Source organism: Oreochromis aureus, linkage group 17 (genome assembly GCF_013358895.1).
Source record: "Oreochromis aureus strain Israel breed Guangdong linkage group 17, ZZ_aureus, whole genome shotgun sequence".
Taxonomy (NCBI): domain Eukaryota; kingdom Metazoa; phylum Chordata; class Actinopteri; order Cichliformes; family Cichlidae; genus Oreochromis; species Oreochromis aureus.
Genome location: NC_052958.1, coordinates 10,664,268 through 10,679,284, shown reverse-complemented (window position 1 = coordinate 10,679,284; position 15,017 = coordinate 10,664,268). Strand labels below are relative to the sequence as shown.

At 38.8% G+C, this 15,017-nt stretch overlaps 1 protein-coding gene across 3 annotated transcripts in view; it reads left to right on the top strand.

Annotated features, from left to right (window-relative positions):
- LOC116309885 (ninjurin-2-like) overlaps positions 1-15,017 on the top strand; it is a 50,314-nt gene that overhangs the window by 5,679 nt on the left and 29,618 nt on the right. The window contains exons 1-2 of one of the 3 annotated variants that reach the window (XM_039600693.1): positions 8,752-8,787; positions 9,911-10,000. The exons of 1 other annotated variant lie outside the window; for it this stretch is intronic. In XM_039600693.1, the coding sequence (XP_039456627.1) occupies positions 9,914-10,000 (87 nt within the window). In that variant the 5' untranslated portion in view covers positions 8,752-8,787; positions 9,911-9,913. Of the gene's footprint in view, positions 1-8,751; positions 8,788-9,910; positions 10,001-15,017 lie in introns of those variants that run through there. One more of the 3 variants, XM_039600692.1, reaches the window with a different exon arrangement.

The window sequence follows — 15,017 nt, the reverse complement described above, 5'->3', positions numbered from 1 at the left end:
TTCATCAGAAAAGCAGTGTCACTGGATTAAAAAAGAGCGTGTAGCAGGTGAAATGTTTTACATGTTACCATTTTTAGGATTTGTAACAACAAAGCAATGAGTGGGTGCACCATTTTTAATTATCTGCAGCTTTGTTTTAAAATTTAATTTCCTGTTTCAAAGGGAAAGTTAACTGAAGCCACATGAAAATCAGATTTCACTTTCAGAGTGTGTGTTTTTGTGCAAATAGATGTCTGCAAAATGTGTCCACTTCCACTTTATGCTTAAAGTAGGGGTAATTTTAGACACAAGAAAAGGCATTTTCAGCAAATCTACAATAGGAATATCAAAGCATTTGCTTTTCTAAATTGTTGAGGACCTTTTATTCATATGAGCATGTGATTCATTTTGTATGCAGTCTGCGAGACGGTCTCCCACTTTCAGTGCTTTGCCAACCTCTTTTATCAAAGCCCCCTTGCTGTGTGTGAGTCATTCAAATTTACAGCACCTTTGGAAACATCTAGTCATCACTGGAAGAAGAGTCTGCATCTTATAATAGAGTATAATAGATGCTGCGGGAAACCAGGCCAGAGACACACTTAAATTAGTAACAATCAATTTTCGACCCATTTTTCTTTATAACTTTTCTAAAGCTGTCAAGCCTTGTCAGTGCTTTAACGTTCTGCTTGAATAGCAAAATAGTTGTGAAGGTAAAAGTAATAAAGAACAGAGCTGAATTTTATAAAAGGCTGACTGCACTCATAAACTATATTTAAACAGCTGTCATTAAAAGTGGAGGGTTATACTTTTAAGTTGCTGACAAGACCAAAGCCAAGATTTTCAGTTAATAGATTATGTTAAACAAACAAGATGTTGAGGTTTTGCAGACATGTGACCACTAACCATGTGAGGTTAACTTGTCTAACACTTTGGACCTGTATTGATAATGGTGACAATGTTGGATCACGTTGATAAGGCCCAGTCACACAGGCCTAGAGACAAATTTGCAGCCATTTGGCAACCTCCCGTTATGAGGTTCGGCAGAGTGGGCTTTAGATTCTGTTTTTCTTTTTTTTGTGTGTGTTAACGTATCTGCTGTTAGCCTCAGGTGGAGTTACTGGATTGGCACTGTGCCCGTGAGTGGAAGTCTTCCTCCCCTGGCTGTCCTCCCCCCACTTGTCTCCTGCTGTTTAATCAAGCTGGGTATTTCCAGGCAGATGGGTGCCACAGTTCTCTGCCAGATCATCCTCGCTAACAGTCAGGGCTCCAAAGTTTTCAGTAGTTTCTTGTGCTTACCCCTGTTTAACCTCCTTGCGATTGCTTTGGTTCCAAGCAGACAGCCACAGAAACCTGTAATTTGCATGTATGACGTCGACTAGTCTATAAACTCTCACCAGCTACTCTCCAAGCAATTGCAAGACTGTAGAAAGTGAGGCACAAAACGTAATGTCTGCAGTTCTGAGGCACAATTTTGACTTTGATGATGAAGGTTCTCTATTTCCAGTTTGCGATGCACTTTTTCAAATTCTACTGCCGTTTGGAGAGTAGTTGGCAAGTGTTTGCAGACATTACAGGCAATTTGCCAAAGACCTGAGCAATCACAAGCAGTTTTATTGGTGCAGTGCGCTCTTTGCAACTAATTTTACCTAGTAACAGTTAGCAACCTTCAGGAACCACTCACCACTCATCGTCAAATTGTTAGGTCATAGCTCAAGAAACATCATTCAAGCTTTTCATAGGTTTTAGGCATCATGACTGATATGTTTTTTTTTATTACTTATACTTTCTTTTAGCAGCAGAAAAACAAAAACAAACTTTAAACAGGGCAATCAGCCAAGACTATAAGTAGAACATTAAGCTGAAGTGACAGTAAAACAACTAATCACACCGCAGCAAAGAGTCTCGTCAGCTCATCCAATTTAACGCCAGTTAGTGAATGCAGAAGAGGTTTAACAGTGTAGTTCCCACTCACTCTGACCTCTTTAACTACTGTAGGTTAAAGCATTGTTTTGTTCATTAATGCCAGAAACCTGTCACAAACCAAGCTTTAAATACTCAAATGCACTTGTCTTCATAGCAGGACTAAGCATGGTTACCTGTCAGCTGAATGTGTTATATGTTTGTTTCATACAGAGATTAGTGTGCTTGTATGTGTATGAACAGACTCCAGTAAAAATGGCAAACTACAACACATGTCCTCAGCAGGTGGAAGATGAAAGTGTGCACCTGCTCATCTGTCAGTGAAAACAAACTAGCGCTTTGATCTGTTACACCGTCATCCCACAGTACCCTGCTGCATCGGATGTGTATGTTTGTCTGCTAATGCGGGCATGACAGTGTGAGTTTTGTTTGGCCCAGCGATGCTTATGGTACCAGATCAAATAACATGTTTAGATGTGCAAATTCGCCCTATTAACTTTGAAATTGTGAAGTGTTTTGTCCTTTAAGCCAGAGAGTGTGTGTATTATGGGGACATTGTACTATTGGGTATCTGCCTAATAAATCATAATGTAAAGGTTAAGACATTTAAGTTTAAGTTAAGGCTAGTCAAGTAGTATTTATGCTTTGGAGCGCGTCATGGAATGTAAGTGGCTGTAATGGCCCCTGATGTGATGGAAACATGACTGTGCGCGTGTGTGTGCACGCATGCGCATTACTGCAATGAAAACCTTTGGAGCATAAAGGCCCTTTTATCAGTGCTTGGATGAGAGACTGGTACTGTCTGCTTAGTGTGCATGTGTGTGTATGACAGCGATGTAGAAAGCGAGAGGTCAGTACTGCCTGGTACTCAGCTGCTGAAGCCCTATCTTTGTGTGTGTGTGTGTGTGTGTGTGTGTGTGTGTGTGTGTGTGTGTGTGTGTGTGTGTGTGTGTGTGTGTGTGTGTGTGAGAGAGAGGGACAGACAGACAGAGAAAGAGAGATGGGATGAGAGCATGAACAAATGACTAACGGCACAAAAACAATGCATAATGACAAAGTGTCACATCACAGTTGATTTTAGGTCTTTTGGAGTTCAAATCAAGTCTTAAGTCATTTAAGACAAGCCCAAGATAAGCTTCAAATGAGGTCTCAAGCAGTGTCTCAATTAACTGTTTGCTGTGCCCCACCCTGCTTTGTTACTGTTGCATTGTCTTTCACAGTTTCCGTGCCCACATGGCTCACTTGCAGGCTCCTTGATTCCAGATAAAGTTAAACAAAAGCAGCTTCCCGTGTCTTGCTGAGACTTGCCAACTAAAATGTCAGCTGTTGCTGACAAATTTTATGCACTCTAGCTTGCTGGAGATGAGCTTATATTAGCAATATACATTGGTTAATAAATTGCTAAAGTGTTTATAAGTACTGAGGTTAAAACCGATGTCATATAAGGTGCTAGCTGTTGATGTTACATTGAGCCCACTTGTCTAAGTGTTCCTTTCTTGCCTAGGAACACTTAGATGCATGAACAGAAAGAGCATTGCGAACCCTGAGTCAAAGATACATCCCATAATGCACCGGGACACATATTCAGTGTTGAATGTTTTGGGTCTTTCAACATCATGCATCCTCACTCAGCCAAGCCAGCCAGGGTTGATCAAGTCCTGGCTTGTGTTCCAGCAGCACTGGCCCACAGACCATTCCCCCTGATTCAAAGCCATCTGGAAGCCCTCCACGGCAGACTTGATTGCTTTCCTTTTTGTAGTCCTTGAGATCCCAAGTAGCTCACAGACCTTGCATAGAGGCTTACAAGAAAAGCCTCTGCACACCACTTCGATAGGCTCACACCATGCCTTCCAGATTCTCCTTCAATACAGGGAGAAGCCTCCTGTTATTAGCGGGCTGATACCCCTTAAACCACAGCTACCCACTGGCATCACATCATAATTGGACAATCCATATGTGGGTGAGATTTCACAGTAACCATAATAGTCTGCAGTGAAAATTTCTTGAGAATAAACGAAATATTATTTTGATTTTGCATTAGTATTGATAACTATTAATTATCTATTAGTAAATGTTCAGATAAGATGTTCCATGCTTTTTTTAGAGGGCACAATACCACCTGGACCCAAACCCAGACTTAAACCTTTAGTTTGTGGATCCCTGTTTTGAAGACTTTAGATTACATTTTAGCCATCTTGGGTTTTTGGAGGAAGAGACATGCCTACCTGGAAGACACAGTGAAGTGTTAAATTATCAGTTAACATCAGGAAAGTTGGTGAGAAAGGGCATCAGTATGGATGTAATAGTGGTGAGGAACATTCAAATAAAATAGTGGAATTTCACTGTTAGTGCAGTTAACTCGACAGCATGCCATAATGTTTGACCGATAGTTGCATGCTTCACGAGGCACCAGCACTGTAACCACAGTCAGGAGGTACAGTTCGATGATTTGAATTACATTAAGTCATGCTCAGATGCCAGCATGATGATGAAAACCAATTCTTTCAAACTCCTTGCACTTTACCAGAAATAATGAGGCATTTTTCTGTTGTTTATGTATGGCCTGTAAACTCATATCTTCTTGCAATTTTTTTTATCACATGTGCATTGCCTTTTTTAAACTATTTTTCCTACCTAGCTTGAGTTAGTCAAATCGATCTCTCCCTAGGGTAACTTTGGTGTAGTTCAGCTTTTTCCAGCTGTGTACATAGAGGTGTATTCAAAGTAGCCTCCCCAACACTGGTAAGACTGTAGATGGCATTAGTTGCCCCCATACATGTGTGTGTCCTCATTCACGTACACATAACGTCCCAAACAAGGATACTTTCATAGAAAAATTGCTTCAGAATGCTAAGTTTACACCATGCTGCCATTTTAACATCTTTCCTGACCTCTTTCCTGCATTGCCTTAACCAAGATCTTGCAGGATAATTTTAGAAAGTGCACACTGCTTTTTCTTGTTTACAGCTTGTATATAAAAAGCAAGTCAGTAGTGCTCTCGAAAATGCCTCCCATTGCATTCCCAGTAAAGGGCTCACAGAAACAATTCATACCTTAACTCCTCATTATGAGTGTCATGCCTGCAGCTCTAAGTAGATTTAAAACACCACATGGTCTTTCAAGGGTTTTTGAGGGAGAACACTATTCACCCTGGTCCATGTGGTGTGTGTATCACTTTTACCTTGACAAGTAACATGACTCATTTTTCATCTGATTTAAATGCTTGCATGCAAATCACAACAGAAATCTGCTTGGATGCTATAAATAACTTACATTCCATTGAAAGTATTCCAGTTCAGGGCACTGAAGTCTTTTAGCTCCCATTCAGTGTTTTGTACGGTATTGTAAGTGATTCACAACAAGTCAAGTCGAGTCAAGTCAGTCTTATCTATCTAATCTGCTATCACATATCGCATTTGCCTTAAGGTGGTTTAGAATGTGTACAACATTTAGCCCTCTTTTGTAATTATATTATGAATTTGGAAAGGGAAGTAAATACCTCTAAAATACTCTGAGGAGGAGCACAGATCCCACTTTAAGTAAAGAAAGCAACACCTTCATACAGCATTGTTTACAGTCAAGCTAAACTGCTACATGAAGAGCTGAAGCAGCACAAAGCTCTGGGATTACTGAAGCAAAATGAGCTTAAGAGCTAACTGCTCTTTAGTTCCCATTTGCACATTGAGTAGTTAAAAACCTCCTTGATGCACTCAAGAACCTTCTCCATAAAGTGCCATTTTATCTTTACAGTGAAACACTATTTTTGAGTGGGATTACACATTTAGCTGCTGGTCAAAACCCCACTGTAAGTCTCTGTAAGCCATGGCAGTGAGTAAAGATTTTAGCCCATAAGTGGAACTATTTTGTCTCCACAGCAGGTATTATTTTAAGCAAGAACTGGGTTAAAGTCAGCGTGCTCTCTAGCTGGCACGGTCCAAAGACTCTCTGTTTCTAGGAACCGAAGAATGAAGAGGTTTGGCTGAGTAATGAGGTGTCTCGTGTAAACAGTGGTTTCTAGGAACGATTACGGAATTTTAAAAAAACTCGTGGGCGCAACAGTTAGCTTTTAACCTCTCATTTACGGATTAACTTGGAATCTATTACTTAAATGTTTCAACAAACTTCACATAAGTCAAGTAGCCCATTTCGGGCTGTTAAATAATTACTATTCATCTCCAAATCCCTTAAAGACGACAGATGTTTAATTTTGGAAAACCACATAAGCAAAAATAATTTCCCGGATAGTGTCAGCTGAGATTGGTACAGTTCTTGGAAGCTGAAAGCAGCAAACTAAAAAAGAAGTGAAAGGGAAGATATTTCTGCTTTTAACCACACTGACACATATCCATAATTTGAGAGGAAAAGCTCTGTAGCAAAGATATATTGCATAATAATTCTAGTAAGCTGCTTATCTTTAATGCTGACACAACCATTCAGTGGTTGTATTGTCCATTTTTTTTTATTAAATGTCATCTGATTTATCTCTGGTGTTAGTTTCAGTTTCAAGCATATTAGTGTGGCGACTGCTCCTAAAGGACATCTTTGTTTATAACGTCAGGCTATCTTTCGTTTCATGATGTGCCAAATGTTTGCAGTTGGTGAAAGGTCAGGACTGCAGGCAGCCACTTTTTCCTATGAAGCCATGCTGCTGTAACAGATGCAGTTACATTAGCATTATCTTGCTGAAATATGCAAGGCTTTCCCTAAAAAGGAGAGTCTGGATGGGACTGATGTTGCTGTAAAACCTGTATCTACCTTTCAGCACTCATTTTGCCTTTCCAGTGCAAGATGCTAATTCCATATGGTTTTGAACTGAAGGCTGGTCTCTCTCATCTTTCCACTTTGCCTCAGTCGATTTTATTGAGCTTTGGCCCACAGACATTTCTGGATGATGTTCATGTACGGCCTCCTCTGTGCATGATAGCGCTTTGTAGATGGCGCGGTAAACTGTGTTGACATACAGTGATTTCTCAAAGTGTTCCTGAGCCGATGCTGTGATTTTGATCAAAGAATCATCCCTGTTTTCGATGCAGTGCTACCTGATGACTGAAGATCACGGCTATACAATATAGATTTTTGGCCTTTGAGCACAGAGATTTCACCACATTATTTTGCTGATATTAGGTACTGTAGATGATGCTGTGTTCAAACTCTTTTCATTATTTTACATTTAAAAATGCTCCTCTTGTTCCACAAATTGCAGAAAGTTTTTTGCAGACTTGTGAACTAACTTCTATCTTTACTTCTGAGACACCTGGATGCCTTTTTATATCCAATCATGTGACTAACCTGTAACCAATTAATCTAATTAGTTCAAAAAGTTCCTACAGCTCTTTCTTTTTAGTAGCACTTACTTCCCAGCTTTTTATTGTCCGGTCTCAACATTTTTTTTTAGATCTGTTGTTCAAAATGATTGAAAATTAACATATAATATTTTCCATGAAATAGTAAAATATCGCAGTTTAACATAATAATATTTTCCATGAAATGGGATTAGGAAATATTGCAGCTTATTTAGTGACCCACCTTTATTCATTGGGGTTGTACAAAATTGCTAACAAGTTACATCATTTCTATACTTTAAAAGACAACTTAAATTACATTGCATCAGAATAGACAATAACACCTACACAAATCTTTTTTGTATTGCTACATTGTTTCTGAATTTGCTGTGTGCTATGTTCTCTCACTTCACATTATGAAACTCTTCCCTTCTGAGAATTTTGAGGATTTGTGTTTAGAGCAGTTTATTTAGTTATTTTTGACCTTTCCCCAAACACAACTGAATGTTAAAGTCTTTAAACAAGAGAGAAGAAAACACTTGCTTTGTTGAGTTAAATACGTATGAGTGAGAAAGAAAGAGAAGTAAAATAACAAGAGATCATAAGTTTGTGCCGTTGCTGTATTTGTTTATGGAGGGTTATTTTTGGTGCCTTTTTCAGTTCCTGTATTTCTCAGTTAAGCTCTTACAGAGGCCATTAAATTATGTACTCTAATAAACCTTTTTTTTTACCTTATAAAAGTTTTGTTGTTCTAATCCTAAATGGTCGCCAACTAGTGTATGTACTGTGTATTTTTGGATCTGAACAGATACTAATGGGTAACATATCGAGAATAATCTGTAAGCCAGCTGGGCTGAGTTTAAAGTCAGAATTTTTCAGTTTAAGTTTTTCTTGACTAGAGTTTTAAATGGGCTGGGACTGTCACATTTTGAATGATTCTTTTATTTACAGTATGTTTTAGGTACTATATAGATCAGGGGTGGGCAATCTCAGTCCACGAGGGCCGGTGTCCCTGCAGGTTTGAGATGTGTCCTCGAACCAACACAGCTGATTTACATGGCTAAATTAGCTCCTCAACATGTCCTGAAGTTCTCCAGAGGCCTGGTAACGAACTAATCATGTGATTCAGGTGTGTTGACCCAAGGTGAGATCTAAAACCTGCAGGGACACCGGCCCTCGTGGACTGAGATTGCCCACCCCTGATATAGATGGTCTGATGAATGAATGCTATATATTTCATAAAAGTAACCAGTTGACGCATCTTAATTACATTGCAGAAGGAAGCTGAGCAGTAAAGTTACAGCTTTACTCCTGGAATTTACATGTATTAAATAAATGATTTTATGTTTGATTCCAATCTGCTGTAAGGTCTGTTTGAAACTGATTCAGCACAGATTAGAAAGCTGGCCCGTTTATTTGTTGGATATTTATGTGGCAACAGTATTTTAATATGTCTGGGATATTGGATGGAGTCACACCTAAATTTACACAAAAGTCTTTAATCTTAAAATGATCAAAAAAATTGTAGCTGCCTGTAAAAAAAACAAAACAAATGCTAACCAATAAAAAGTGTCAGACTGGAGAATGATTAGCAGTGAGCTAAGACGTAAGTAGCACCTTTGGGTGAAAATCTCTTTAGGGTTGTCATTAGCGGCTCCACGTTGTCACAGTTAACAAAAAAAATCACTGTCAATGTCAATAAATGACACAGGAGGATTTTAAGTCAACTATGGTCAATCACCTGTTAGCTAACATAGCAGTTAGCTGGCTAAACTTAGCTTAATTTTTTGCTAACATTGTCACCAGCCGAGGATTACCTCATGTGACATAATTATTAACTATGTGGCGTTTGTAATGAAGTTTTTGCTGTATTTCTTTACTGATGTCACTAATTAGTAGACTCACTTTATCATTTTGTCAAGTCATTATAAGTTGTTGTTTATGTTTCTTACTTTTACTGTTGTGGGTGGGCAGAGGAGGTGAATTATGTAGGGACTCTGATTTTATGCGGTAAAATAGGCTGAATAGAAATCAATACACAGGCTGTCAGAGGCAACCAAAACAGTTGTGGAAAGCCTAATATTTTTTAAGTGGTATGAAAAATGTTACAAAGTTAACCTTGAGAGTAGCAAAGCATTTCACTCATCGATAGTAGTCTGCAGCCATGCAGATAGTTTTGGTATAACGTGTCCAGTTTTTGAGATAACTGCATGTTGAAATTATATGGCCTGTGTCCACATAATATAGTATGGAGCATAGTTTCACAGAGCCTGGGCTCCTTGAATTTAAAAAGCTGCAAACTCCCAACAATGAAGCCTCAGTGCTTTAATGGGAGCACACCTGACCTCAGTTAATTTGACAGAAATACAGCAATGCGTTTGTTGTGCAAACAGGCACAAATAGACACACAAAATATGTATTTGTTTTCGAGCCTTTTAGATATTTTTAATAGATTAAAGGAGAGAATACTGGCAGCAAAGAAAGACAGAGGGAAACTGAAAGAGTGCAAAGCGAGAGTCAGGCACAGAGAGACCAGGGTAGGCTGAATAAGCTGTTTGTTTGTCCCTCTGTTGTCCACCCTGGCCTTGCCTGGTGCCTGGCGTCCAGGGTGATTTCCCTTCACAACGACCACTGCCACTCTTGCATTAGTATTTTCATTGCTGTGAGGGCAGCACTCAAGGGTGTACGTGTGTTTAGTTGCTTGCTCCTCAACGGGCCTCATTATGCAGGGAATGGGAAAGACCGAGAGAGGAGAGCAGGGCCGAGACATCGACCTGACATCGCTGAGATCCACCATGCCAGCCAGCGGCCCCCTTCAGGTTAGTATACCTAAAAAGGCAGAAAAACTTATAAATAACTATAGATGAATTGCTTATTTTATTAAGCAAAAGCATTGCCTTCTTATCTGCCTTCCCTTTATTTCTCCCTCTTCCTTAGTTCCTGTTTCCCTCACTCTTTAATCTGACTTTTTTCTTAGTCCTGAGAGTTTGCTACTCTGAATCATTGCTTCTATCTTGGCTTTACCACAAAGCTGTGGTATGTTCTGCCTGTGTGAGAGCTGAGGATCAAAAGGCTGCTCTGTGGTTCTCTTGGTTAGGTTAAGTGCCTGTACTCTATCCCAAGACTAAGACACAACTACAGCATCCATCAAATATCAATTAGGGCCTGGGTGCAAAGACTAATAATGCCCTTTAAAGAAGCTGTGGGTCAAAGAAACAGGTATGCACGAATATAGAGATAGAAAAATGGTCGTAGTATAATTGGAGTTTTTAGAGGCTGCATTTATTTTTTGATATTCCCATACTTTACACACACATCTAAGGTACATTTTGTTTATTTACAAATATTTTGGATATTATTCAAAAAGATTGAAGCTTCTTTTTTCAAATAATCATCTGTCTCAATTTCACAGAAGTTTACATAACTGTTCCTGGTGTCTTCTGCTGGTCTGTAATAGAGGTAACAGGGTTCCTGCACATCAACCAGCAGAGCTATCAGTTACTGGAACAGTATTTTTAGCTGCACAGTCTCCAGTGAACAAAGTGGGATTACTTAAGACAAGCTGTGTGTGAGTGTGTTAGAGACAGTGATAGATGTGGAAGACAGGGTATTCGCTCAGTTCATCAGCGTATGTAAATGTCCATATTACATATAAATTTATTGTATATACATCATTGTGGTATGTAAATGATGTGTGTAAAATTGTCATTGAGATAAGCAGAATTCTGGATCTTAAATAAAGTGCTGTTTGCTTTTTTTTGTACATACATTTTTGTAAATGCATGCTTTTTCAACGCAGACAGTAAATGTCCTTTTCGGTGACCCCCTACTGTTATCACATTAGCGATAACTTCATTCTATCTCATAGGTTATCTGCCTGCTAACCACATCCAAATGTAGCATGAATGCTTGTACTGTTTATTCATAAAACGCAGATTCATAACACACTCTTTGACTTTTCACCACTTCTGTTTTGATAAGTCGTAATCTGATAACAGTTAAACGGAGTACAATGTTACAGTTTATTGAAATGGTGCTACAGCATATCTGTAGCACGGGTTATGAATATGAATGAATGTGAATATATTAGCAGCGACTAATAAGACAGGAAGACTTGAAGAGAGAGAAGAAAAAGACTTGTTTGGATAAGCTGAGAACCTGTACAGTACCATTTGGCCACGTTCTGCCACTAGTGACTCCAGTGATAATAATATCACTATAATATGATATATTTATATCTGCAGATGTCAAGTCCTCCCCGGAACTATTCATTTGAACCATAGTGGCATTATGCATGTCATATGTATTTGTTGTGTTGTGCCAACAGCCAGTTTAAAATCAAAACACTTGCATCAAGGTACTTTATACTTTACAGTATTCTGGTAAATACCCCAACAATCAGATTAAATTTTCTGTGCAAGCACTTTGTGACTGTGGGAAAGAAAAGCTCCCTTTTAACAGGGGAAAACAACCAGCGAAACCAGGCTCAGGGAGCTGCAGTCATCAGCAGCGACGAGAGCAAAAAATTGCATCATTGAACTGAATAATGAAAAATGTTGGCAAAGAAGGGTTCTCAGATATACACACAGTGCTTTTAGTGTTCACGGAGCAAACATCTGACCATCATCTGAGTCTCAAGACACACTCAGAATATCTTTCTTATGTGATTAAAAAATAGCTATAAATTGAGCTTGATATAGGCAGTAGGTGGTAGTCCATGTAGTCACCTGTCCAGGCTCTACCTCACCTCCTGCTCAGCATCATCTGGAATATTCTCCAGCTCTCCATAATGTTATCCAAAATAAGGTAGAAGAGCTGAGGAATTGCTGGGATCTTTTTGGTTGATATTTAGATTCATATATGCTACTGTGGAATAAAACAAGACTGTTGATACAGAATTATTACCCAGAAGGATTTCTTGGTCTTTGAGTTCATGACATCGTCACAATATCCTGATATAATGCAGTAGCATAGCTTCAAAGTTAGAGCTTCTCCAAAGAGAAGCATATTATTTTCTGAAATTAGATCTATGAGGCTTTCATTCAGTGTCTCTGTGAGCCTGTCATGATGAATCTATTTCCATGGTGTGAAAGCTTTACACCTCTAAGTCACTCTCTATGTATAGAGCACAGCAAGAGGGTGTGGAGCGCCAATACAAAATTAGGAGGAATCACACGGCCTCTCCAAGCTTGGCAGTCATGTTTCAAAGAAAGAGAATGACCACATTGTTCGAGGAGGATGGTCACGGTAAGTTTAGTGATTAGAAAAACCCTCTTATTTTTAGAGTTTGGTTGTGAACAAGTCCTTAAGATTACTTGGAGATATCAATAAAGTGAAAATAGCCTTAAAGCAGACATTAAAGATTAGAATTTGGTGTAGACACTTAAAATTTTGCTGTTCTTCCAACACGACGGATCTCCTTGGTTACCAACATTGCTAAATTTTACACTTATAGATTAAACCTTCCATGCTTTGTCAAGGATTTCTAGCTTATTCAGTGGTGACATTCAGCTTCCATAGTGTATGCTACAGACATAGAAATGGCATCATATCTTAGTGTGAGGACATAACGCAAAAAATGAAAATTGAAACACAGGCATGAGAATTATTTCAGAGAAGTGTAAAATCATGTGAGCAAGCCTGAGCTGGCCATCAACTGACTTTGGTAGATGTCAGGAAAGAAAGGCCACTTCAGAGCAAGTCTTACACGCCAATAACAGAAAATAGTAGTGATATGCATATTAGTTTACCAAAGATTAAAAATAATAAGGGAGGTCTGCATGTGTCTTGTATAGTACTATGAAAAATTCTTGAGTCACCCTAGTAGATGAGACAGTTTACTGAAACGTAATACATTATCTAAGGCAAAAACAGGTTTTACAACTAGCTTGAAAGTCAATATTTGGTATGATTGCCTTTATTCTTCAACTCAGCCTTGCCTCTTCTAGGCAAACTTCCCTTGATTTCTTGAAGTAGTCTTCAGGAGTAGTTCTCCAGACTTCTTGAACATCATTCAAAGTTGTTGGCTTCCTTTTGTTCCATTCTCTGTCGAGATGATCTGACACTGCTTACATAATGTCGAGGTCCAGGCTCAACATTATTCACATGGCTGATAGCATTCCCTTGTGTGTTCTTCTGTCCAGGTACGACTTTACTGCCCTGGCAGTGTGCTTGGGGTCATTATCATGCTGAAAAAGGAATATCCTGCCAATCAGACACTTTCAGATGCTTTCCATGATATTGCATGGTGAATCGAATTCTGACCTTACTCTTCTGCATTCAGTCCAGGTTTTGTAACTTGGCATACCTCAGCTTTTTCTCCCTGTTTCTTTTCCTTAAGAATGGCCTCTTGGCAACCACCCTTCCACTGAGACCTTTTCTGAGGCTGTGGTGAACAGTAGATGAATCATCCGAAGGGTCAGATGCATCTCTCGGGTCCTGTGTCAGGTCTTTGCTGGATTTTTTTTATTCCTATTTCTTAAGGACATGACTTTTTGTGAAGTTTGTGACAAGCTATTAACAAAGTTCCTGAAGATAAAGTTCTTTGTTAGATAAGTTGCTTCATTAGGTTTTCTGTTACACTGGTTCATCTGACAATGGTCAGGTACAAGAACTGGACTGAAAATGCGTGGAAAAGCAGCAAATATATTAAAAAAAAGATGAGAGCTATTGCTCAAGACCACATTAAAAATTCCAGGAAAGTCTGGCTTCTTCGAAACTAAATATGCAGAGTGTACATTACTCTAGTGTCAAGGACTATATAACAAAACTTTGTTTTTGATGCATGTTTATGCTTTGTCTTTCTTGTTTCTTGAGCTATGCATCACATCAGTTCAATTCAGTTTTATTTATATAGTGCCAAATCACAATAACAACTGTTTGGGGAGACCTTTTTATTTGCACAAGTGTCTTCCTTATGGGCTCAAAAAGCAAGAACCCATCATAGTTGGGTTCTTGCTTTTTAAAACTTGGTTAAATACTACGAGCACACAATTGATTAGAAATGTAAATCAGTATAATGGCCTCTAAAGTTATGGAAACACAAGTCTGTGTGCATGTCTGTGATTGTGTGTGTAACCACCTCTTGGCCCCTACATGGCGAATGCTACATTCTGAGTGTAGGTGTGAAGTATGAGAGTGCATGCGTGTCTCTGTAATTCTGGGAAGTTTCATCTGAGGCCCGGCCGAGCCTCATCTTTAACTAAAATGGAATGACTGTTGTTGTTTAATGACTCATGTTGTATAATAGGTGTAACCAAACTGTGGGTCACATTCTTTTCCATTGTATATGTGTGCAAGTAGAAAGAGTTGTGTAATTTACCAGATATGTACAACACAGTGTGAGTAGCTTGTAAATGTATGGTACAGCACAGAATATGTGACAACTTTGTCCAAAGCGACTCGTTTTTGAAAAGCTTATCACATGGTGCTAATCAGCAACGATTTCTCAGTTGCAATAGGGTGCTTTTTAGAAGATAACAGATTAGGAAAAATTTTTAGCAAGATAATTTTTATAAACCAAATTTTTTTAAGTTTAAATGGCATCGTCAGAGATGAAGGTTAGTCTATAAATGAACTATACCACCAGTTTCAGAGATGGCACGTAATCATTGTTTTTGTCGTCATAACCTTGAATATCCAGCCTCTCTTATCTCTTGCTACTTATTATCAGAGACCTTTTCTGGGAGACATAAAAAAATTCAAAATTTAGTCATAAAACTGTAGAATTAAATGTGAACGTGAGAGCTGTGCGTAATCACAGACATCTAACCAAAAACCCAATTTAAAAACTCTCTTTAAAATAAGGGAACTAGAGGTGAAAAATTCTAACCCATG